The 26,113-nt window shown below is 47.0% G+C and overlaps 1 protein-coding gene across 1 annotated transcript; it reads left to right on the top strand.

The window, feature by feature from the left end:
• Positions 1-12,010: 12,010 nt before the first annotated feature.
• Positions 12,011-20,421, top strand: LOC138852536 (putative defense protein; the record flags this gene model as incomplete). Its single annotated transcript, XM_070083855.1, has 3 exons — positions 12,011-12,148; positions 17,299-17,390; positions 20,011-20,421. Coding segments are annotated over 3 exons (300 nt in total), but the record flags the coding sequence as incomplete, so codon positions are not given.
• Between the last annotated feature and the right edge of the window lie 5,692 nt (positions 20,422-26,113).

Genomic DNA, 26,113 nt, shown 5'->3' with positions numbered 1-26,113 from the left:
AATTTTAAGACATCTTTATTGGATACGTTCCCGTATTGGGATTTCATATTGGGTGAGCAAGGTCCCTGGGTGAGCAAGGTCCCAGGGTGATCAAGGTCCCTGGGTGAGCAAGGTCCCTAGGTGAGCAAGGTCCCAGGGTGAGCAAGGTCCCTGGGTGAGCAAGGTCCCAGGGTGAGTAAGGTCCCTGGGTGAGCAAGGTCCCAGGGTGAGCAAGGTCCCTGGGTGAGCAAGGTCCCAGGGTGAGCAAGGTCCCAGGGTGAGCAAGGTCCCAGGGTGAGCAAGGTCCCTAGGTGAGCAAGGTCCCAGGGTGAGCAAGGTCCCAGGGTGAGCAAGGTCCCTGGGGGAGCAAGGTCCCTGGGTAAGCAAGGTCTCTACGTGAGCAAGGTCCCCGGGTGAGCAAGGTCCCTGGGGGAGCAAGGTCCCTGAGTGAGCAAGGTCCGTAGGTGAGCAAGGTCCCAGGGTGAGCAAGGTCCCTGGGGGAGCAAGGTCCCTGGGTGAGCAAGGTCCCTACGTGAGCAAGGTCCCTGGGTGAGCAAGGTCTCTGGGGGAGCAAGGTCCCTGGGTGAGCAAGGTCCCTAGGTGAGCAAGGTCCCTGGGTGAGCAAGGTCTCCGGGTGAGCAAGGTCCCAGGGTGAGCAAGGTCCCTGGGTGAGCAAGGTCCCTGGGTGAGCAAGGGCCATGGGTGAGCAAGGTCCCTGGGTGTGCAAGGTTCCTGGGTCAGCAAGGTCCCTGGGTGAGCAAGGCCGATGGGTGAGCAAGGTCCCCTGGTGAGCAAGGTCCCTGGGTGAGCAAAGTCCCTTGGGGAGCAAGGTCCCTGGGTGAGCAAGGTCCCTTGGTGAGTAAGATCCCAGGGTGAGCAAGGTCCCTGGGGGAGCAAGGTCCCTGGGTAAGCAAGGTCTCTACGTGAGCAAGGTCCCCGGGTGAGCAAGGTCCCTGAGGGAGCAAGGTCCCTGAATGAGCAAGGTCTCTGGGGGAGCAAGGTCCCTGGGTGAGCAAGGTCCCTAGGTGAGCAAGGTCCCTGGGTGAGCAAGGTCTCTGGGGGAGCAAGGTCCCTGGGTGAGCATGGTCCCTAGGTGAGCAAGGTCCCTTGGTGAGCAAGGTCTCAGGGTGAGCAAGGTCCCAGGGTGAGCGAGATCCCTGGGCGAGCAAGGTCCCTGGGTGAGCAAGGGCCATGGGTGAGCAAGGTCCCTGGGTGAGCAAGGTTCCTGGGTGAGCAAGGTCCCCGGGTGAGCAAGGTCCCTAGGGGAGCAAGGTCCCTGAGTGAGCAAGGTCCGTAGATGAGCAAGGTCCCTGGGTGAGCAAGGTCCCTGGGGAAGCAAGGTCCCTGGGTGAGCAAGGTCCCTGGGTGAGCAAGGTGTCTGGGGGAGCAAGGTCCCTGGGTGAGCAAGGTCCCTAGGTGAGCAAGGTCCCTGGGTGAGCAAGGTCTCAGGGTGAGCAAGGTCCCAGGGTGAGCAAGGTCCCTGAGTGAGCAAGGTCCCTGGGTGAGCAAGGGCCCTGGGTGAGCAAGGTCCCTGGGTTAGCAAGGTTCCTGGGTGAGCAAGGTCTCTGGATGAGCAAGGTCCCTGGGTGAGCAAGGTCTCTGGGAGAGCAAGGTCCATGGGTGAGCAAGGTCTCAGGGTGAACAAGTTCCCTGGGTATGCAAGGCCCGAGAGTGAGCAAGGTTCCTGGTTTAGCAAGGTCCCAGGGTGAGCAAGGTCCCTGGGTGAGCAAGGTCCTTGGGTGAGCAAGGTCCCTGGATTAGTAAGATGCCTGGGTGAGCAAGGTCCCTGGGTGAGCAAGGTCCCTGCGTGAGCAAGGTCCCTGCGTGAGCAAGGTCCCTGGGTTAGTAAGATGCCTGGGTGAGCAAGGTCCCTGGGTGAGCAAGGCCCCAGGGTGAGCAAGGTCTCAGGATGAGCAAGTTCCCTGGGTGTGCAAGGTCCCTGGGTGTGCAAGGTCCCTGGGTGAGCAAGGTTCCTGGGTGAGCAAGGTCCCTGGGTGAGCAAGGTCCCTGGGTGAGCAAAGTCCATGGTTGAGCAAGGTCTCATGGTGAGCAAGTTCCCTGCTTGTGCAAGGCCCCTGGGTGTACAAGGTCCCTGGTTGAGCAAGGTCCCTGGGTGAGCAAGGTCCCAGGGTGAACAAGGTCCCTGAATGAGCAAGGTCCCTGGGTTAGCAAGGTCCCAGGGTGAGCAAGGTACCAGGGTGAGCAAGGTTCCTGGGTTAGCAAGATCCCTGGGTGAGCAAGGTCCCTGGGTGAGCAAGGTCCCTGGGTGAGCAAGGTCCCTGGGTGTGCAAGGATCCTGTGTGAGCAAGATCCCTGGGTGAGCAAGGTCCCTGGGTGAGCAAGGTCCCTGGGTGAGCAAGGCCCTTGAGTAAGCAAGGTCCCAATGTGAGCAAGGCCACAGGATGAACAAGGTTCCTTGGTGAGCAAGGTCCCTGGGGGAGCAAGGTCCCTGGGTGAGCAAAGTCCCTTGGTGAGTAAGATCTCTGGGTGAGCAAGGTCCCTGGGGGAGTAAGGTCCCTGGGTGAGCAAGGTCCCTAGGTGAGCAAGGTCCCTGCGTGAGCAAGGTCCCTAGGGGAGCAAGGTCCCTCGGTGAGGGAGGCCTCTGGGTGAGCAAGGTCCCTTTGTGAGCAAGGTCCCTGGGTGAGCAAGGTCCCTAGGGGAGCAAGGTCCCTGGGGGAGCAAGGTCCCTGGGTGAGCAAGGTCCCTAGGTGAGCAAGGTCACTGGGTGAGCAAGGTCTCAGGGTGAGCAATGTCCCAGTGTGAGCAAGGTCCCTGGGTGAGCAAGGTCCCTGGGTGAGCAAGGTCCCAGGATGAGCAAGGTCCCTGGGTGAGCAAGGTTCCTGGGTGAACAAGGTCCCTGGATGAGCAAAGTCCCTGGGTGAGCAAGGTCCCTGGGTGAGCAAGGTCTGAGGGTGAACAAATTCCCTTTGTGTGCAAGGTCCCTGGGTGAGCAAGGTCCCTAGGTGAGCAAGGTCTCAGGGTGAACAAGTTCCCTGGGTATGCAAGGCCCCTGAGTGAGCAAGGTCCCTGGGTTAGCAAGGTCCCAGGGTGAGCAAGATCCCAGGGTGAGCAAGGTCCTGGGTTAGTAAGGTGCCTGGGTGAGCAAGGTCCCTGGGTGAGTAAGGCCCCAGGGTGAGCAAGGTCCATGGGTGAGCAAGGTCTCTGGTTGAGCAAGGTCTCAGGATGAGCAAGTTCCCTGGGTGTGCAAGGTCTCTGGGTGAGCAAAGTCCCAGGGTGAGCAAGATCTCAGGGTGAGCAAGTTCCCTGCGAGTGCAAGGTCCCTGGGTGTGCAAAGTCCCTGGGTGAGCAAGGTCCCTGGGTGAGCAAGGTCCCTGGGTGAGCAAGGTCTCTGGGTGAGCAAAGTCCCAGGGTGAGCAAGATCTCAGGGTGAGCAAGTTCCCTGCGAGTGCAAGGTCCCTGGGTGTGCAAAGTCCCTGGGTGAGCAAGGTCCCTGGGTGAGCAAGGTCCCAGGATGAGCAAGGTCCCTGGGTGAGCAAGGTTCCTGGGTGAACAAGGTCCCTGGATGAGCAAAGTCCCTGGGTGAGCAAGGTCCCTGGGTGAGCAAGGTCTGAGGGTGAACAAATTCCCTTTGTGTGCAAGGTCCCTGGGTGAGCAAGGTCCCTAGGTGAGCAAGGTCTCAGGGTGAACAAGTTCCCTGGGTATGCAAGGCCCCTGAGTGAGCAAGGTCCCTGGGTTAGCAAGGTCCCAGGGTGAGCAAGATCCCAGGGTGAGCAAGGTCCTGGGTTAGTAAGGTGCCTGGGTGAGCAAGGTCCCTGGGTGAGTAAGGCCCCAGGGTGAGCAAGGTCCATGGGTAGGCAAGGTCCCTGGGTGAGCAAGGTCCCTGGGTGAGCAAGGTCTCTGGTTGAGCAAGGTCTCAGGATGAGCAAGTTCCCTGGGTGTGCAAGGTCTCTGGGTGAGCAAAGTCCCAGGGTGAGCAAGATCTCAGGGTGAGCAAGTTCCCTGCGAGTGCAAGGTCCCTGGGTGTGCAAAGTCCCTGGGTGAGCAAGGTCCCTGGGTGAGCAAGGTCCCTGGGTGAGCAAGGTCCCTGGGTGTGCAAGGATCCTGTGTGAGCAAGATCCCTGGGTGAGCAAGGTCCCTGGGTGAGCAAGGTCCCTGGGTGAGCAAGGCCCTTGAGTAAGCAAGGTCCCAATGTGAGCAAGGCCACAGGATGAACAAGGTTCCTTGGTGAGCAAGGTCCCTGGGGGAGCAAGGTCCCTGGGTGAGCAAAGTCCCTTGGTGAGTAAGATCTCTGGGTGAGCAAGGTCCCTGGGGGAGTAAGGTCCCTGGGTGAGCAAGGTCCCTAGGTGAGCAAGGTCCCTGCGTGAGCAAGGTCCCTAGGGGAGCAAGGTCCCTCGGTGAGGGAGGCCTCTGGGTGAGCAAGGTCCCTTTGTGAGCAAGGTCCCTGGGTGAGCAAGGTCCCTAGGGGAGCAAGGTCCCTGGGGGAGCAAGGTCCCTGGGTGAGCAAGGTCCCTAGGTGAGCAAGGTCACTGGGTGAGCAAGGTCTCAGGGTGAGCAATGTCCCAGTGTGAGCAAGGTCCCTGGGTGAGCAAGGTCCCTGGGTGAGCAAGGTCCCAGGATGAGCAAGGTCCCTGGGTGAGCAAGGTTCCTGGGTGAACAAGGTCCCTGGATGAGCAAAGTCCCTGGGTGAGCAAGGTCCCTGGGTGAGCAAGGTCTGAGGGTGAACAAATTCCCTTTGTGTGCAAGGTCCCTGGGTGAGCAAGGTCCCTAGGTGAGCAAGGTCTCAGGGTGAACAAGTTCCCTGGGTATGCAAGGCCCCTGAGTGAGCAAGGTCCCTGGGTTAGCAAGGTCCCAGGGTGAGCAAGATCCCAGGGTGAGCAAGGTCCTGGGTTAGTAAGGTGCCTGGGTGAGCAAGGTCCCTGGGTGAGTAAGGCCCCAGGGTGAGCAAGGTCCATGGGTGAGCAAGGTCTCTGGTTGAGCAAGGTCTCAGGATGAGCAAGTTCCCTGGGTGTGCAAGGTCTCTGGGTGAGCAAAGTCCCAGGGTGAGCAAGATCTCAGGGTGAGCAAGTTCCCTGCGAGTGCAAGGTCCCTGGGTGTGCAAAGTCCCTGGGTGAGCAAGGTCCCTGGGTGAGCAAGGTCCCTGGGTGAGCAAGGTCTCTGGGTGAGCAAAGTCCCAGGGTGAGCAAGATCTCAGGGTGAGCAAGTTCCCTGCGAGTGCAAGGTCCCTGGGTGTGCAAAGTCCCTGGGTGAGCAAGGTCCCTGGGTGAGCAAGGTCCCAGGATGAGCAAGGTCCCTGGGTGAGCAAGGTTCCTGGGTGAACAAGGTCCCTGGATGAGCAAAGTCCCTGGGTGAGCAAGGTCCCTGGGTGAGCAAGGTCTGAGGGTGAACAAATTCCCTTTGTGTGCAAGGTCCCTGGGTGAGCAAGGTCCCTAGGTGAGCAAGGTCTCAGGGTGAACAAGTTCCCTGGGTATGCAAGGCCCCTGAGTGAGCAAGGTCCCTGGGTTAGCAAGGTCCCAGGGTGAGCAAGATCCCAGGGTGAGCAAGGTCCTGGGTTAGTAAGGTGCCTGGGTGAGCAAAGTCCCTGGGTGAGTAAGGCCCCAGGGTGAGCAAGGTCCATGGGTAGGCAAGGTCCCTGGGTGAGCAAGGTCCCTGGGTGAGCAAGGTCTCTGGTTGAGCAAGGTCTCAGGATGAGCAAGTTCCCTGGGTGTGCAAGGTCTCTGGGTGAGCAAAGTCCCAGGGTGAGCAAGATCTCAGGGTGAGCAAGTTCCCTGCGAGTGCAAGGTCCCTGGGTGTGCAAAGTCCCTGGGTGAGCAAGGTCCCTGGGTGAGCAAGGTCCCTGGGTGAGCAAGGTCTCTGGGTGAGCAAAGTCCCAGGGTGAGCAAGATCTCAGGGTGAGCAAGTTCCCTGCGAGTGCAAAGTCCCTGGGTGTGCAAAGTCCCTGGGTGAGCAAGGTCCCTGGGTGAGCAAGGTCCCTGGGTGAGCAAGGTTCCTGAGTGAGCAAGGTCTCTGGGTTAGCAAAGGTCCCAGGGTGAGCAAGGTACCAGGGTGAGCAAGGTCCCTGGGTTAGCAAGATTCCTGGGTGAGCAAGGTCCCTGGGTTAGCAAGGTCCCTGGGTGAGCAAGGTCCCTGGGTGTGCAAGGATCCTGTGTGAGCAAGGTCCCTGGGTGAGCAAGGTCCTTGAGTAAGCAAGGTCCCTGGGTTAGCAAGGTCCTTGGGTGAGCAAGGTCCCTTGGTGAGCAAGGTCCCTGGGTTAGCAAGGTCCCAGGGTGAGCAAGGTCCCAGGGTGAGCAAGGTCCCTGGGTGAGCAAGGTCCCTGGGTGAGCAAGGTTACTGGGTTAGCAAGGTCTCTGGGTTAGCAAGGTCCCTGGGTTAGCAAGGTCCCTGGGTTAGCAAGGTCCCTGGGTTAGCTAGGTCCCTGGGTTAGCAAGGTCCCTGGGTGAGCAAGGTCCCTGGGTTAGCAAGTTCCCTGGGTTAGCAAGGTCCCTGGGTTAGCAAGGTCCCTGGGTTAGCAAGGTCCCTGGGTGAGCAAGGTCCCTGGGTTAGCAAGGTCCCTGGGTTAGCACGGTCCCTGGGTTAGCAAGGTCCCTGGGTTAGCAAGGTCCCTGGGTTAGCAAGGTCCCTGGGTTAGGAAGGTCCCTGGATTAGCAAGGTCCCTGGGTTAGGAAGGTCCCTGGGTTAGCAAGGTTCCTGGGTTAGCAAGGTCCCTGGGTTAGCAAGGTCCCTGGGTTAGCAAGGTTCCTGGGTGAGCAAGGTCCCTGGGTTAGCAAGGTCCCTGGGTTAGCAAGGTCCCTGGGTTAGCAAGGTTCCTGGGTGAGCAAGGTCCCTGGGTTAGCAAGGTCCCTGGGTTAGCAAGGTCCCTGGGTTAGCAAGGTCCCAGAATCAACATGAATCCAGTACAGATGTTCTAAGTATCCTTTCACTATTACACCACTATGTTTGGTGTTGCACTGTCAGACTGCAGTCTCGCAAATTTACTTTCCCGTCATGTTGCGGTGGCGAGAGGAGTATACACTAACTTAACTGTACTGGTGAATATGAGAGGAGAGAACGCTTAGGATATTAATCGGGCATCCTATAATTTAAGAATATAAAAGGCTAGTATATAAGGTAGTAGGTTGGTAGACAGCAACCACCCAGGGAAGTACTACCGTCCTGCCAGATGACTGTGAAACAGAAACCTGTAACTGTTTTGCATGATGGTAGGATTGCTGGTTTCTTTTTCTGTCTCATAAACACGCTAGATAACAGGGATATCTTGTTACTCCTACTTACACTTTGGTCACACTTCACAGACACGCACATGCATATATATATATATACATACATATGGGTTTTTCTCCCTTTTTCTAAATAGCTCTTGTTCTTCCTTATTTCTTCTATTGTCCATGGGGAAGTGGAAAAGAATCTTTCCTCCGTTAGCCATGCGTGTCGTATGAGGCGACTAAAATGCCGGGAGCAATGGGCTAGTAACCCCTTCTCCTGTAGACATTTACTAAAAAAGAGAAGAAGAAAAACTTTATAAAACTGGGATGCTTCAATGTGCGTGGATGTAGTGCGGATGACAAGAAACAGATGATTGCTGATGTTATGAATGAAAAGAAGTTGGATGTCCTGGCCCTAAGCGAAACAAAGCTGAAGGGGGTAGGGGAGTTTCGGTGGGGGGAAATAAATGGGATTAAATCTGGAGTATCTGAGAGAGTTAGAGCAAAGGAAGGAGTAGCAGTAATGTTGAAGGATCAGTTATGGAAGGAGAAAAGAGAATATGAATGTGTAAATTCAAGAATTATGTGGATTAAAGTAAAGGTTGGATGCGAAAAGTGGGTCATAATAAGCGTGTATGCACCTGGAGAAGAGAGGAATGTAAAGGAGAGAGAGAGATTTTGGGAGATGTCAAGTGAATGTATAGGAGCCTTTGAACCAAGTGAGAGAGTAATTGTGGTAGGGGACCTGAATGGTAAAGTAGGAGAAACTTTTAGAGAGGGTGTGGTAGGTAAGTTTGGGGTGCCAGGTGTAAATGATAATGGAAGCCCTTTGATTGAACTTTGTATAGAAAGCGGTTTAGTTATAGGTAATACATATTTTAAGAAAAAGAGGATAAATAAGTATACAAGATATGATGTAGGGCGAAATGACAGTAGTTTGTTGGATTATGTATTGGTAGATAAAAGACTGTTGAGTAGACTTCAGGATGTACATGTTTATAGAGGGGCCACAGATATATCAGATCACTTTCTAGTTGTAGCTACACTGAGAGTAAAAGGTAGATGGGATACAAGGAGAATAGAAGCATCAGGGAAGAGAGAGGTGAAGGTTTATAAACTAAAAGAGGAGGCAGTTAGGGTAAGATATAAACAGCTATTGGAGGATAGATGGGCTAATGAGAGCATAGGAAATGGGATCGAAGAGGTATGGGGTAGGTTTAAAAATGTTGTGTTAGAGTGTTCAGCAGAAGTTTGTGGTTACAGGAAAGTGGGTGCGGGAGGGAAGAGGAGCGATTGGTGGAATGATGATGTAAAGAGAGTAGTAAGGGAGAAAAAGATAGCATATGAGAAGTTTTTACAAAGTAGAAGTGATGCAAGGAGGGAAGAGTATATGGAGAAAAAGAGAGAGGTTAAGAGAGTGGTGAAGCAATGTAAAAAGAGAGCAAATAAGAGAGTGGGTAAAATGTTATCAACAAATTTTGTTGAAAATAAGAAAAAGTTTTGGAGTGAGATTAACAAGTTAAGGAAGCCTAGAGAACAAATGGATTTGTCAGTTAAAAATAGGAGAGGAGAGTTATTAAATGGAGAGTTAGAGGTATTGGGAAGATGGAGGGAATATTTTGAGGAATTGTTAAATGTTGATGAAGATAGGGAAGCTGTGATTTCGTGTATAGGGCAAGGAGGAATAACATCTTGTAGGAGTGAGGAAGAGCCAGTTGTGAGTGTGGGGGAAGTTCGTGAGGCAGTAGGTAAAATGAAAGGGGGTAAGGCAGCTGGGATTGATGGGATAAAGATAGAAATGTTAAAAGCAGGTGGGGATATAGTTTTGGAGTGGTTGGTGCAATTATTTAATAAATGTATGGAAGAGGGTAAGGTACCTAGGGATTGGCAGAGAGCATGCATAGTTCCTTTGTATAAAGGCAAAGGGGACAAAAGAGAGTGCAAAAATTATAGGGGGATAAGTCTGTTGAGTATACCTGGTAAAGTGTATGGTAGAGTTATTATTGAAAGAATTAAGAGTAAGACTGAGAATAGGATAGCAGATGAACAAGGAGGCTTTAGGAAAGGTAGGGGATGTGTGGACCAGGTGTTTACAGTGAAACATATAAGTGAACAGTATTTAGATAAGGCTAAAGAGGTCTTTGTGGCATTTATGGATTTGGAAAAGGCGTATGACAGGGTGGATAGGGGGGCAATGTGGCAGATGTTGCTGGTGTATGGTGTAGGAGGTAGGATACTGAAAGCAGTGAAGAGTTTTTATGAGGATAGTGAGGCTCAAGTTAGAGTATGTAGGAAAGAGGGAAATTATTTCCCAGTAAAAGTAGGCCTTAGACAAGGATGTGTGATGTCACCGTGGTTGTTTAATATATTTATAGATGGAGTTGTAAGAGAAGTAAATGCGAGGGTCTTGGCAAGAGGTGTGGAGTTAAAAGATAAAGAACCACACATAAAGTGGGAGTTGTCACAGTTGCTCTTTGCTGATGACACTGTGCTCTTGGGAGATTCTGAAGAGAAGTTGCAGAGATTGGTGGATGAATTTCGTAGGGTGTGCAAAAGAAGAAAATTAAAAGTGAATACAGGAAAGAGTAAGGTTATGAGGATAACAAAAATATTAGGTGATGAAAGATTGGATATCAGATTGGAGGGAGAGAGTATGGAGGAGGTGAATGTATTCAGATATTTGGGAGTGGACGTGTCAGCAGATGGGTCTATGAAAGATGAGGTGAATCATAGAATTGATGAGGGGAAAAGGGTGAGCGGTGCACTTAGGAGTCTGTGGAGACAAAGAACTTTGTCCTTGGAGGCAAAGAGGGGAATGTATGAGAGTATAGTTTTACCAACGCTCTTATATGGGTGTGAAGCAAGGGTGATGAATGTTGCAGCGAGGAGAAGGCTGGAGGCAGTGGAGATGTCATGTCTGAGGGCATTGTGTGGTGTGAATATAATGCAGAGAATTCGTAGTTTGGAAGTTAGGATGAGGTGCGGGATTACCAAAACTGTTGTCCAGAGGGCTGAGGAAGGGTTGTTGAGGTGGTTCGGACATGTAGAGAGAATGGAGCGAAACAGAGTGACTTCAAGAGTGTATCAGTCTGTAGTGGAAGGAAGGCGGGGTAGGGGTCGGCCTAGGAAAGGTTGGAGGGGAGTGGTAAAGGAGGTTTTGTGTGCGAGGGGCTTGGACTTCCAGCAGGCATGCGTGAGCGTGTTTGATAGGAGTGAATGGAGACAAATGGTTTTTAATACTTGACGTGCTGTTGGAGTGTGAGCAAAGTAACATTTATGAAGGGGTTCAGGGAAACCGGCAGGCCGGACTTGAGTCCTGGAGATGGGAAGTACAGTGCCTGCACTCTGAAGGAGGGGTGTTAATGTTGCAGTTTAAAAACTGTAGTGTAAAGCACCCTTCTGGCAAGACAGTGATGGAGTGAATGATGGTGAAAGTTTTTCTTTTTCGGGCCACCCTGCCTTGGTGGGAATCGGCCAGTGTGATAAAAAAAAAAAAAAAAGGCTGATGATTTCATGAATAAAGAGCAAGTCATGGTGACTCAAAACAGAAAGCATATTTGCCACCACTTGCATCCCAAATATAGTTCTTGAAGGTCACAGAGTTCAGCAGTACATGATGACTCACGGTACAGCAACATTCACACCGCACCTTCAATAGTTATGTATTTTTTCATTCAGCTGTTGCGGCAGCTTTCTAAACACGTTATAGACCAACATACATGGCAGTTTTTTGTTAACTTGTGTAGCTTATTTTACGTCACGGTCAGTTCATAACGTGTTACAAGAGCATTTAACGTTCGTCATTATGAACAGAGAATAATCTGTGCTGCAGAAGGTGACAGTGAAGGAGTTACAGTGACTACATAAAAACTGGACGAACGACATGTGGGTGGCATCCTGGGGGACAAGATTGAAGGACTACAATGGAAATAAGACATACACTCAATGTCGCACTGACTTTTCATGGCCTGTCCTGGGTGGCTAACCCTCCGGGGTTAAAAATCAATACAAAATCTTATCTGATCACAGTAGCTATGCTGACGCTTAGTGACAGATTCACGATTGTGTCAATTTGAGCAATAATATTTAAATGTTAGCCAGACTGTACTAGTGGGTCCCATCCACCTGTGATGATACCTTCAACTGCTGCACCTCTCTTCAGGCTCCAGTTTCAAGTGTCCATCTTCCTGATTCTCCATCTTATTGATCAAGGCTAAGAGACTGGACACCTTGTATCAAGACGGGGGCCTAATTACCTCATCTGTCACCGTCTTCTGTATATATTCTGAATTGATGTGATAAAGCCAGTAGTTAATAATCATTAATAATAATAATAATAATAATAATAATAATAATAATAATAATAATAATAATAATAATAATAATAATAATAATAATAATAATAATAATAGTAATAATAATAATAATAATAATAATAATAATAAGTGATATATCTTTACTTACTACAAGTACATATACAAGGTATACAGTCCTAGCTGATATCAATGACATACTATTATATAGAAAGCCACTTGTTATGCTGAGCATTTCGGGCAAATTAGGTCAGTTTTTTCCCAGGATGCGACCCACACCAGTCGACTAACACCCAGGTGCCCATTTTACTGATGGGTGAACATAGACAACCAGTGTAAAGAAACACGTATAATGTTTCTACCCTCGCTGGGAATCGAACCCAGACTCTCGTCGTGTGAAGCGAGAATTTCAGCCACCAGGCCAAGAGGCACCGCTGGTGCCCCGTTGGTGAAACGTGTACCCAACAAAGGCACCCCAGATGTTACACAGGCGTCTCCATCATCAACTTGTCAGTATTGTATATTATAAATACCGTTAATGTTATGAGAGACTTTTGAATTGTTGCAGTGTTGCTTCAAGGCTTGAGTCCCGCTGATACCTTTAAGGGTTTCTTTGTGAAGGCCTTCGACTCGAAGGGCAGTACCATAGGTTCCTTCGTGAAGGCTCCCAAGACGATCGATTGTGATGGCAAGGCGGTAAGTAGCACACCGCAGGTCACCTACATCTGCAACCTCAACCTATAAGATTGTGATGGCAAGGCGGTAAGTAGCACAGCGTAGGTCACCTACATCTGCAACCTCAACCTATAAGATTGTGATGGCAAGGCGGTAAGTAGCACAGCGTAGGTCACCTACATCTGCAACCTCAACCTATAAGATTCATGATGTATTTTAATTATTTATAATGAAATACACTGCAAATTAAATGCATTAAACAGTCAGCATCATATTTCTGTCCTGTTGTTGTCTCATTACTGTCCTGTTGTCGTCTTATTACTTTCCTGTTATCTTATTACTGTCCTGTTGTTGTTTTATTACTATCCTGTTGTTGTTTTATTACTATCCTGTTGTTGTTTTATTACTGTCCTGTTGTTGTTTTATTACTGTCCTGTTGTTGTCTTATTGCTGTACTGTTGTTGTTTTATTACTGTCCTGTTGTTGTTTTATTACTGTCCTGTTGTTGTTTTATTACTATCCTGTTGTTGTCTTATTACTGTCCTGTTGTTGTTTTATTACTGTCCTGTTGTTGTCTTATTACTGTCCTGTTGTTGTCTTATTACTGTCCTGTTGTTGTTTTATTACTGCCCTGTTGTTGTTTTATTACTATCCTGTTGTTGTTTTATTACTGTCCTGTTGTTGTCTTATTACTGTCCTGTTGTTGTCTTATTACTGTCCTGTTGTTGTTTTATTACTGCCCTGTTGTTGTCTTATTACTGTCCTGTTGTTGTTTTATTACTGTCCTGATGTTGTTTTATTACTGTCCTGTTGTTGTCTTATTACTGTCCTGTTGTTGTTTTATTACTGTCCTGTTGTTGTTTTATTACTATCCTGTTGTTGTCTTATTACTGTCCTGTTGTTTTATTACTGTCCTGTTGTTGTTTTATTACTGTCCTGATGTTGTTTTATTACTGTCCTGTTGTTGTTTTATTACTGTCCTGATGTTGTTTTATTACTGTCCTGTTGTTTTATTACTGTCCTGTTGTTGTCTTATTACAGTCCTGTTGTTGTTTTATTACTTTCCTGTTGTTGTCTTATTACTGTCCTATTGTTGTCTTATTGCTGTACTGTTGTTGGTTTATTACTGTCCTGTTGTTGTCTTATTACTGTCCTGTTGTTGGTTTATTACTGTCCTGTTGTTGTCTTATTACTGTCCTGTTGTTGTCTTATTGCTGTACTGTTGTTGTTTTATTACTGTCCTGTTGTTGTCTTATTACTGTCCTGTTGTTGTTTTATTACTGTCCTGTTGTTTTATTACTGTTCTGTTGTTGTCTTATTACTGTCCTGTTGTTGTTTTATTACTTTCCTGTTGTTGTCTTATTACTGTCCTGTTGTTGTTTTATTACTTTCCTGTTGTTGTCTTATTACTGTCCTGTTGTTGTCTTATTGCTGTACTGTTGTTGTTTTACTACTTTCCTGTTGTTGTCTTATTACTGTCCTGTTGTTGTCTTATTGCTGTACTGTTGTTGTTTTATTACTGTCATGTTGTTTTATTACTGTCCTGTTGTTGTCTTATTACTGTCCTGTTGTTGTCTTATTACTGTCCTGTTGTTGTTTTATTACTGTCCTGTTGTTGTTTTATTACTGTCCTGTTGTTGTCTTATTACTGTCCTGTTGTTGTTTCATTACTGTCCTGATGTTGTTTTATTACTGTCCTGTTGTTGTTTTATCACTGTCCTGTTGTTGTTTTATTACTGTCCTGTTGTTGTTTTATTACTATCCTGTTGTTGTTTTATTACTGTCCTGTTGTTGTCTTATTACTGTCCTGTTGTTGTTTTATCACTGTCCTGTTGTTGTTTTATTACTGTCCTGTTGTTGTTTTATTACTATCCTGTTGTTGTCTTATTACTGTCCTGTTGTTGTTTTATTACTGTCCTGTTGATGTCTTATTACTGTCCTGTTGTTGTCTTATTACTATCCTGTTGTTGTTTTATTACTAACCTGTTGTTGTCTTATTATTGTCCTGTTGTTGTTTTATTACTATCCTGTTGTTGTTTTATTACTATCCTGTTGTTGTCTTATTATTGTCCTGTTGTTGTCTTATTACTGTCCTGTTGATGTCTTATTACTGTCCTGTTGTTGTCTTATTACTGTCCTGTTGTTGTCTTATTACTGTCCTGTTCTTGTTTTATTACTGTCCTGTTGTTGTCTTATTACTGTCCTGTTGTTGTCTTATTACTGTCCTGTTGTTGTCTTATTTCTGTCATGTTGTTGTCTTATTATTGTCCTGTTGTCGACTTATTACTGTCCTGTTGTCGACTTATTACTGTCCAGTTGCCGACTTATTACTGTCCTGTTGTCGACTTATTACTGTCCTGTTGTCGTCTTATTACTGTCCTGTTGTTGTCTTATTACTGTCCTATTGTTGTCTTTTTACTGTCCTGTTGTTGTCTTATTACTGTCCCGTTCTTGTTTTATTACTGTCCTGTTGTTGTCTTATTACTGTCCTGTTGTTGTCTTATTAGTGTCCTGTTGTTGTCTTATTACTGTCCTGTTGTTGTCTTATTACTGTCCTGTTGTCGACTTATTACTACCCTGTTGTCGACTTATTACTGTCCTCTTGTCGACTTATTACTGTCCTGTTGTCGACTTATTACCGTCCTGTTGTCTACTTATTACTGTCCTGTTGTCGACTTATTACTGTCCTGTTGTCGACTTATTACTGTCCTGTTGTCGACTTATTACTGTCCTGTTATTTGAAACTCTTAGCAATATCCTTAAATAGTAGAGGTCAGGTGCTATGAGATTTTAAATGCTAGAAGAGGTCAGGTGCTAGGAGAGGTCAGGTGCTAGGAGAGGTCAGGTGTTAGGAGAGGTCAGGTGTTAGGAAAGGTCAGGTGTTAGGAAAGGTCAGGTGTTAGGAGAGGTCAGGTGCTAGGAGAGGTCAGGTGCTAGGAGAGGTCAGGTGCTAGGAAAGGTCAGGTGTTAGGAGAGGTCAGGTGCTAGGAGAGGTCAGGTGCTAGGAGAGGTCAGGTGCTAGGAAAGGTCAGGTGTTAGGAGAGGTCAGGTGCTAGGAGAGGTCAGGTGCTAGGAGAGGTCAGGTGCTAGGAAAGGTCAGGTGTTAGGAGAGGTCAGGTGCTAGGAGAGGTCAGGTGCTAGGAGAGGTCAGGTGCTAGGAAAGGTCAGGTGTTAGGAGAGGTCAGGTGCTAGGAGAGGTCAGGTGCTAGGAGAGGTCAGGTGCTAGGAAAGGTCAGGTGTTAGGAGAGGTCAGGTGCTAGGAGAGGCCAGGTGCTAGGAGAGGTCAGATCCTAGATGAGGTCAGGTGCTGGGAGAGGTCAGGTGTTAGGAGAGGGTAGGTGCTAGGAGCGGTCACGTGCTAGGAGAGGGCAGGTGCTAGGGGAGGGCAGGTGCTAGAAGAGGTCATGTGCTAGGAGAGGCCAGGTGCTAGAAGCGGTCACGTGCTAGGAGAGGGCAGGTGCTAGGGGAGGGCAGGTGCTAGAAGAGTTCATGTGCTAGGAGAGGTCAGGTGCTAAGAGAGGACAGGTGCTACAAGAGGGCAGGTGCTAGGAGAGGGCAGGTGTTAGGAGAGGTCAGGTGCTAGGAGAGGTTAGGTGCTAGGAGAGGGCAGGTGCTAGGAGAGGGCAGGTGCTAGGAGAGGTCAGGTGCTAGGAGAGGTCAGGTGCTAGGAGAGTTCAGGTGCTAGGAAAGGGCAGGTGCTAGGAGAGGTCAGGTGCTAGGAGAGGACAGGTGCTAGGAGAGGGCAGATGCTAGGAGAGGTCAGGTGCTAGGAGAGGGCAGGTGCTAGGAGAGGTCAGGTGCTAGGAGAGGTCAGGTGCTAGGAGATGTCAGGTGCTAGGAGAGTTCAGGTGCTAGGAAAGGGCAGGTGCTAGGAGAGAGTAGGTGCTAGGAGGGCAGGTGTTAGGAGAGGTCAGGTGCTAGGAGAGGTCAGGTGCTAGGAGAGGTCAGGTGCTAGGAGAGGGCAGGTGCTAGGAGAGGTCAGGTGCTAGGAGAGGTCAGGTGCTCTGAGAGGGCAGATGCTAGGAGAGATCAGGTGCTAGGAGAAGGCAGATGCTAGGAGAGGGCAAGTGCTAAGAGATGTCAGGTGCTAGGAGAGGTCTTGTAATAGGAGAGGTTAGGTGCTAGGAGAGGTTTTGTGCTAGGAGAGGTCAGATGCTACGAGAGGTCTGGTACTAGGAGATGTTAGGCTCTAGGAGAGGTCAGATGCTAGGAGCGTTCTTGTACTAGGAGAGGTTAGGTGTTGGAAGGAGGTTAATTGCTAGGAGACGTTAGATGCTAGGAGAGGTCAGGCGACAGGAAAGGTCAAGTGCCTGGAAAGGTCAAATGCTAGGAGAGGTCGAGTGCTTGAAGAGGTCATTTGCTAGGAGAGGTTAGGTGATATCAGAGGTCAGATGCTAGAAGAGGTCAGGTGCTAGAAGAGGTCAGATGCTAGAAGAGGTCAGGTGCTAGGAGAGGTCAAGTGCTAGGAGAGGTCAGGTGCTATGAGAAGTCAGGTGCTAGAAGAGGTCAGATGCTAGGAGAGGTCAGGTAAGAAGAGAGGTCATATGCTAGGAAAGGTCAGGTGCTAGGAGAGGTGAGGTGGTAGGAGTGGTTAGGTGCTAGGAAATGTGAAATGCTAGGAGAGGTCGCGTGCTGGGAGATGTCAGATGCTGGGAGAGGTCAGGTGCTAGGAGAGGTCAGATGCTAGGAGAGGTCAGATGCTTGGAGAGTCAGGTGCTAGTAGAGGTCAGATGCTAGGAGAGTCAGGTGCTAGGAGAGGTCAGATGCTAGGAGAGGACAGATGCTTGGAGAGTCAGGTGCTAGGAGAGGTCAGATGCTTGGAGAGTCAGGTGCTAGGAGAGGTCAGATGCTAGGAGAGTCAGGTGCTAGGAGAGGTCAGATGCTAGGAGAGGACAGATGCTTGGAGAGTCAGGTGCTAGGAGAGGTCAGATGCTTGGAGAGTCAGGTGCTAGGAGAGGTCAGATGCTTGGAGAGTCAGGTGCTAGGAGAACTCAGTTGCAGTGATCTTGTTCGTCAACTTTCAGAGTCTAGCAATCAGCAGCAATATCCTGGGTTAGGTCACTGAGATGCTGTGTCTCGTAGCCTTTATTGTGAGCTTAACTGAAGCTTATCATATGAAGAAATTTAAGCTTACCAGTTTATTAATTCCTGGTTGTGATTTCTCTTGACAGTCTGGTGCCCATCACGCTAACCCGTCGCTGAAGGAATCAGTAACAGTGACCTGGGCTCCGCCTCAGGGCTACACAGGGACGGTTACCTTCGTGTGAGTACCCATGAAATATTATTCATGTTAAATACTGAAGAATATTTTGTGATTTACATAAGAACATAAGAAAGGAGGAACACTGTAGCAGGCCTACTGGCCCATACTAGGCTGTTCATTCTCAAACACAAACCCGCAGCAAAAATATTAGCCCATCCCATTTTCATTGCTACTCAAGGATGATTGAACATTAAAATGGATAACTCAAGGATAACTCACGTGTAAGTGCCACTCGAGTCCAACCACTTCACCTATGTATTTATATTGCTTTAAAGTGTATATAAAATATATATTGGGTATTTGTTAAAAAATCTTTTGAAGAATTTTACAGTAGAAATGATCTGATTATGGAGTTATGAACGTTGGTTGATGAAAGTGAAAAATGTATGAGAGGCAGAGACGTGTGTATGTCAGTGTCAGTCACAGACCATCTTCAGAACGAGTCTCTAACTCAGTCACAGACCATCTTCAGAACGAGTCTCTAACTCAGTCACAGACCATCTTCAGAACGAGTCTCTAACTCAGTCACAGACCATCTTCAGAACGAGTCTCTAACTCAGTCACAGACCATCTTCAGAACGAGTCTCTAACTCAGTCACAGACCATCTTCAGTTAATGGAGTCTCTGAGGATCGTACTATTATTATCGTTTAATTATTATTATTCTTTTATTACATTCTTGGGGAGACCTAAACTCGCAATAGTCACACAACCAAATCAATGTTACAAACTAACCTGGAGGGAGACAGGAGCTCTAGTGGGGAAACAAGCGTAGACATGGACATGCAAAAACCAATGTTACAAACTAGCAATACAGCGGGAGATAGTAAACAAGGGGATGCCCCAAGAAATAGTGAAGATAAAATGCTAGAAATAACTGTTGAAGGCATCATTGTTAGTAAAAGTGCTTAAGCTAGTAATGAGACAGGAAAACACGCAGTAAGGAATATAACCACAAAAAAAACAAGGCAAACAGAAACCAGGCCTATGCAAATTCTATGCATTAGGTATCTGCAGGCATGGAATATTTGGAAAAACAGATAGGATGTGCAACTTTGACCACCCCAGGAAATGCCCTGTTCATATAACAGGAGAATGCAACCTTCCTTCCTGTAAGCTTTTCCACCCTGAAATGTGTCACTCTTCAGTTCAGGAAAGACAGTGCTATAACTTTATTGTCAGACACGCTACCTAAAGGGGACAAGAAGATACAGAACATCCAGACCATGGAAAAAACCTGGGTAGCCACAACCACTCCAGAGAGAGACGTTTATTAGCACCAGGAAGGAAAAAAGCTGGCAGGATATGACAGAAATCGTACAAAAACTCCTATCATTTTTGAAATGGAATCACAGTCTATGGCCTCCACTCCAAAACAACAGATATTAGTGCCAGGGAAAAAAAAAGACCTCTTTCCCTCATACCACCAATACCACCAGTCCGACGACATTCATCTTTGCAAAAATACAGGGCAACGAACAACAAAATATCTTTCATCCGTGGACTGCTTACATAGTCAAACGCAGTGTTCGCGGTTTTCACAGAGACCCACGTAAAGGATCACTTTGACAATGAAATATGGATCCCTGGCTACAACCTATACAGATGCAACAGAGTGAACAGGCAAAAGGAGGGGACGAGGGGGTTGGCCTGTATATCACAGAGTCACTTATATGCTCGGAACTACTAAATGCCTCAAATTATGTAGTTGAAGTTTTGGCAGTAAAGATCGAAAACCAAAACCTGGTCATTGTGGTGGTATACAAGCCTCCGGATGCAACTTCTCAACAATTTCAGGAACAACTTGCGAAAATTGATCACTGTCTGGAAAATCTTCTAGCTCCTGCCCACATCTTGCTCCTGGGATATTTCAACCTAAGGCACCTGAAATGGAAGAATATAGCCAATAATGAACATTAAAATGGTATAAAATACCGACAGGTTGTTAGGTAAGACACATATGCAACAGTTAGGTATCTTTATTATGAAACGTTTCGCCTACACAGTAGGCTTCTTCAGTCAAGTACAGAAAAGTTGATAGAAGCAGAAGATACTTGAAGACGATGTCTGAGCTTCGCTCAGACCTCTACAACACAATTGTCCTCAAAGATTTGTTAAATTATACCATGAATTGAAGAAAGATCCTAGACTTCAACTTACGAAACAGACAAAGAAAATGCCATAGTGATTATGGATAAAGCAGATAGTGGAAAAATAAACATGTTATTAGAAGACTGGGGAACTTCCGTGCCCCTTAAATGTCGTGCAGTGGTTCCTGTTTATCCTGTCTCCACACTGATCCTTCTCTGTGTCTTCGTCTTCAAGCAAAGATAAACACTACCGTCACTCTTCTTAACCGTGTTTACTTCTTTAGTCCCATTTAGGCATTTCTCGAAGCTTGTTTTTATCAAAGACTTTACTTAATTGTATTATCCCCACAAAAAATGTAATTTGTTATTCGTCAAAGTGCCGACAAAATGTCCACAAGACAGGGGCCCCAGAGGAAGGGGGGGGGGGGCGATGATGGGGTACCAGCAAGAAAACTCTCGATGAACTTACATTATGAAAAAGTGTATATGCTTTACGTTACTCTAATTTTAATTGAATTTTTTTTGTTCCAGGGCCACTGTGGTACAGACTCAGAAGGTATTCTGGATCAACATTAAATCTAACAACGTTGTTATCAACTGAGGTTCTCATTATTGTTCTACATCATCTTAATAATGTTATCATCATCTGTGCTCCAATAATAACTAAACAATATTCCAGTTTTCAATTATGTCTTGTAAATTTATTTGAAAACTATTATATTCATTCCGTAATTTATCTGCAATAAAATGATAAACCTTTGAACACGTCTTAAAAATCAACCTATTTAAAGAAACTAACTTAATTGTAGAAGTAAAAGACGACTTACTGGAGTTAGAAGCCCCGGAGGGTTACCAACCTTGCTTGAGTTAGAAGCCCCGGAGGGTTACCAACCTTGCTTGAGTTAGAAGCCCCGGAGGGTTACCAACCTTGCTTGAGTTAGAAGCCCCGGAGGGTTACCAACCTTGCTTGAGTTAGAAGCCCCGGAGGGTTACCAACCTTGCTTGAGTTAGAAGCCCCGGAGGGTTACCAACCTTGCTTGAGTTAGAAGCCCCGGAGGGTTACCAACCTTGCTTGAGTTAGAAGCCCCGGAGGGTTACCAACCTTGCTTGAGTTAGAAGCCCCGGAGGGTTACCAACCTTGCTTGAGTTAGAAGCCCCGGAGGGTTACCAACCTTGCTTGAGTTAGAAGCCCCGGAGGGTTACCAACCTTGCTTGAGTTAGAAGCCCCGGAGGGTTACCAACCTTGCTTGAGTTAGAAGCCCCGGAGGGTTACCAACCTTGCTTGAGTTAGAAGCCCCGGAGGGTTACCAACCTTGCTTGATCATGCACAACACTTATCTTCAACAAACTTAAAATTCTGTTCTCCAGAACACTTGCAAGATCTGCAGACTAAAAACAATAACACAAAGATCATCTACATGATGGGTTTTCCACCCTGACGGTGGGAACGACACTATTATCATATTATAACGGAAATAGAAAAGAGACAAAGACAATAGTTTATTTCAGCAAGAGACAATGTTTATACAAAGGCGGTGACATTCGGCTGAACATGCAGAAAGCCCATAGCTGGTACAACACGGCTTTCACCTTACCAACGTATAATAATAATAATAATAATAATAATAATAATAATAATAATAATAATAATAATAATAATAATAATAATAATAATAATAATAATAAAAAAAACAATAATAATAATAATATCTTTATTTTTACAAGTACATGTACAAGGTATACGGTCCTAGCTGACATCAATGACATACTACTATATAGAAAGCCGCTTGTTATGCTGAGCATTTAGGGTAAATTAGGTCAGTTTTGTCCCAGGATGCGACCCACACCAGTCAACTAACACCCAGGTACCCATTTTACTGATAGGGAACATAGACAACCGGTGTAAGGAAACACGCCCAATCGCCGGGAATCGAACCCGGACCCTCGCCGTGTGAAGCGAGAGCTTTAGCCACTAGGATAAAGCTGAAACACCAACCAGACAGATTAATTATAACTTACTTCATATTCTCATAACTCGGTCTAGATAGCATGAGATCTTAATATAACATACTACTGTATCAAGTCATTCACGTTGTGTACAAATTATTAACAAAGACATTATAGCTAAACATTTGTGGATTTCCTCTCACAGGTTTCCGGGAACATGATACAGTCGAGGCTTTGGTTGAAGAAAGTAAACGTCGAATATATATCTGATTTCTGAAAAAGAAGTTGAAAAATATCATGGGTAAACATGAAGCAGCGAGTTTGACTAAAGTAGAACTTTCTAGACTTGAACTAGCGGATCCATTGCCCATTATAATAAAACGTGTCTAGTAAAGTATTTTTTATAAAGAACGTAGCAAAATCAGTAGACTACAAGATGTCTTAACTGCTGGATTAATGCTATAAATCCACTGGTTGGCAAAATAAAATTTTATTTTCTTTTGAAAGATTTACACACATTTTTATAACCCGTCCGGATTCGTTCAAAATAAGTGATCCACTGACCGGATTCGTCTGGATTCGTCCAAGAAATAAATGAACCAATGACTGGATTCAAAAGCTGAAAGAGTTTCTAGGTGCCCTTAACACCCAAACGGATTCGTTGAACAACAAGGTGTCCTCTGATCGGATTCATAAGCTGACGAGGTTTTAGGCTCCCTTATCAACCACCAAGCAGTTACTGTTAGAGAGGCAAGATTGTTTCAAACACCTACATGTACAAATACAAATAGATACAAATACAAATAGTCAGATCTACACTTTAAGGAGGCTATTAGTAGGATATACAGCACAACAACCAAAAGGAATCACATCACGAAATCCTGTGTAACTTGCAACCAAACAAACGGGCTACTGCATGGATTACATGCAACTTCTGTGGGAAATGGGCCAATGCATCTTGTGATTCCTTACTGAGATTTTGGAATGCTGTTCTGAGGTTTGCTAGGCGCCCATGTGCTGCAACAGTTATTTGGTTGATGTGCACTTCAGGAGATGTGCCTGGTGTTATACTCACCCCAAGATCTTATTCCTTGAGTGAGGTTTGTAGTCTCTGGCCCCCTAGACTGTACTCCTTCTGCGGTCTTCTTTGCCCTTCCCCAATCTTCATGACTTTGCACTTGGTGGGGTTGAACTCTAGGAGAAAATTGCTGGACTAGGTCTGCAGCCTGTCCAGATCCCTTTGTAGTTCTGCCTGGTCTTCAGTCGAATGAATTCTTCTTATCAACTTCACGTCATCTGCAAATAGGGACACTTCGGAGTCTATTTCTTCTGTCATGTCGTTCACAAATACCAGAAACAACACTGGTTCTAGGACTGACCCCTGTGGGACCCCGCTGGTCGCAGGTGCCCACTCTGACACCTCGCCACGTACCATGACTCGCTGCTGTCTTCCTGACAAGTATTCACTGATCCATTGTAGTGCCTTCCTTGTTATCCCTGCTTGGTTCTTCAGTTTTTGCACTAATCTCTTGTGTGGAACTGTGTCAAACACCTTCTTGCAGTCCAAGAAAATGCAATCCACCCACCCCTCTCTCTCTTGTCTTACTGCTGTCACCATGTCATAGAACTCCAGTATGGTTTCTGACACAGGATTTCCCGTCCATGAAACCAGGTTGGCTGCTGTTGATGAGACCATTCCTTTCTAGGTGTTCCACCACTCTTCTCCCGATAATTTTCTCCATGACTTTGCATACTATACATGTGTGTGTGTGTGCGTGCGCGCGCGCGCGCGCGCGCGTGTGTGTGTGTGTGTGTGTGTGTGTGTGTGTGTGTGTGTGTGTGTGTGTGTGTGTGTGTGTGTGTGTGTTTGTGTATGTGTGTGTTTGTGTGTGTGTGTGTGTGTGTGTGTGTGTGTGTGTGTGTGTGTGTATGTGTGTGTGTGTGTGTGTGTGTGTGTGTGTGTTTGTGTGTGTGTGTGTGTGTGTGTGTATGTGTGTTTGTGTATGTGTGTGTTTGTGTGTGTGTGTGTGTGTGTGTGTGTGTGTGTGTTTGTGTGTGTGTTTGTGTGTGTGTGTGTGTGTGTGTGTGTGTGTGTGTGTGTGCGTGTGTGTGTATGTGTGTTTGTGTGTGTGTGTGTGTGTGTGTGTGTGTGTGTTTGTGTGTGTATGTGTGTATTCACCTAATTGTACTCACCTAATTGTGGTTGCAGGGGGTCGAGACTCAGCTCCTGGCCCCGTCTCTTCACTGATCGCTACTGGGTCCTCTCTCTCTCTGCTTCCTGAGCTTTGTCATACTTCTTCTTAAAACTATGTATGGTTCCTGCCTCCACTACTTCACTTGCTAGGTTATTCCACTTGATGACAACTCTATGACTGAAGAAATACTTCCTAACGTCCCTGTGACTCGTCTGAGTCTTCAGCTTCCAGTTGTGACCCCTTGTCCCTGTGTCCCCTCTCTGGAACATCCTATCTCTGTCCACCATGTCTATTCCCCACAGTATCTTGTATGTCGTTATCATGTCTCCCCTGACCCTTCTGTCCTCCAGTGTCGTCAGTCCGATTTCCCTTAACCTTTCCTCGTACGACATTCCCTTGAGCTCTGGGACTAGCCTTGTTGCAAACCTTTGTACTTTCTCTAACTTCTTAACGTGCTTGACCAGGTGTGGGTTCCAGACTGGTGCTGCATACTCCAGTATGGGCCTTACATACACAGTGTATAGTGTCTTGAACAATTCCTTATTAAGGTATCGGAACGCTATTCTCAGGTTTGCCAGGCGCCCGTATGCTGCAGCGGTTATTTGGTTGATGTGTGCCTCCGGTGATGTGCTCGGTGTTATGGTCACCCCAAGGTCTTTCTCCCTGAGTGAGGTCTGTAGTCTTTGTCCACCTAGCCTATACTCTGTCTGCGGTCTTCTTTGCCGATCCCCAATCTTCATGACTTTGCATTTGGCTGGATTGAATTCGAGAAGCCAGTTACTGGACCACATGTCCAGCCTGTCCAGGTCTCTTTTCAGTCCTGCCTCATCCTCGTCCGATTTAATTCTTCTCATCAACTTCACGTCATCTGCGAACAGGGACACTTCAGAGTCTATTCCTTCCATCATGTCGTTCACATATATCAAAAATAGCACTGGTCCTAGAACTGACCTCTGTGGGACCCCGCTCGTAACAGGCGCCCACTGTGATATCTCTTCACGTACCATGACTCGTTGCTGCTTCCCTGTCAGGTATTCCCTTATCCATTGCAGTGCCCTCCCTTTAACATGCGCCTGATCCTCCAGCTTCTGCACTAATCTCTTGTGGAGAACTGTGTCAAAGGCCTTCCTGCAGTCTAGGAAAACGCAATCTACCCACCCCTCTCGTGTCTTACTTCTGTTACCTTGTCATAAAACTCCAGGAGGTTTGTGATACAAGATTTGCCTTCCATGAACCCATGCTGGTTTTCATTTATAATCTTGTTCCTTTCCAGGTGTTCAACCACTCTCCTCCTGATAATCTTCTCCATGACTTTGCACTTTTCCATCCTATGGAGAGGGAGCATGGACACGGGGGTCGTCCCACAGTTACTAAAAACAACAGACATAGCCCCACTCCACAAAGGGGGCAGTAAAGCAACAGCAAAGAACTACAGACCGATAGCACTAACATCCCATATCATAAAAATCTTTGAAAGGGTCCTAAGAAGCAAGATCACCACCAGTCTAGAAACCCATCAGTTACACAACCCAGGGCAACATGGGTTTAGAACAGGTCGCTCCTGTCTGTCTAACTATTGGATGACTACGACAAGGTCCTAAATGCACTAGAAGATAAAAAGAATGCAGATGTAATATATACAGACTTTGCAAAAGCCTTCGACAAGTGTGACCATGGCGTAATAGCGCACAAAATGCGTGCTAAAGGAATAACAGGAAAAGTCGGTCGATGGATCTATAATTTCCTCACTAACAGAACACAGAGAGTAGTCGTCAACAGAATAAAGTCCGAGGCAGCTACGGTGAAAAGCTCTATTCCACAAGGCACAGTACTCGCTCCCATCTTGTTCCTCATCCTCATATCCGACATAAACAAGGATGTCAGCCACAGCACCGTGTCTTCCTTTGCAGATGACACCCGAATCTGCATGACAGTGTCTTCCATTGCAGACACTGCAAGGCTCCAGGCGGACATCAACCGAATCTTTCAGTGGGCTGCAGAAAACAATATGAAGTTCAACGATGAGAAATTTCAATTACTCAGATATGGTAAACACTAGGAAATTAAATCTTCATCAGAGTACAAAACAAATTCTGGCCACAAAATAGAGCGAAACACCAACGTCAAAGACCTGGGAGTGATCATGTCGGAGGATCTCACCTTCAAGGACCATAACATTGTATCAAACGCATCTGCTAGAAAAATGACAGGATGGATAATGAGAACCTTCAAAACTAGGGAGGCCAAGCCCATGATGACACTCTTCAGGTCACTTGTTCTATCTAGGCTGGAATATTACTGCATACTAACAGCACCTTTCAAGGCAGGTGAAATTGCTGACCTAGAAAATGTACAGAGAACCTTCACGGCGCGCATAACGGAGATAAAACACCTCAATTACTGGGAGCGCTTGAGGTTCCTAAAACTGTATTCCCTGGAACGCAGGCGGGAGAGATACATGATTATATACACCTGGAAAATCCTAGAGGGAC

This window comes from Cherax quadricarinatus, chromosome 11 (genome assembly GCF_038502225.1).
Source record: "Cherax quadricarinatus isolate ZL_2023a chromosome 11, ASM3850222v1, whole genome shotgun sequence".
In the NCBI taxonomy this organism is placed as follows: Eukaryota; Metazoa; Arthropoda; class Malacostraca; order Decapoda; family Parastacidae; genus Cherax; species Cherax quadricarinatus.
This window is presented reverse-complemented; position numbering and strand designations above follow the sequence as displayed.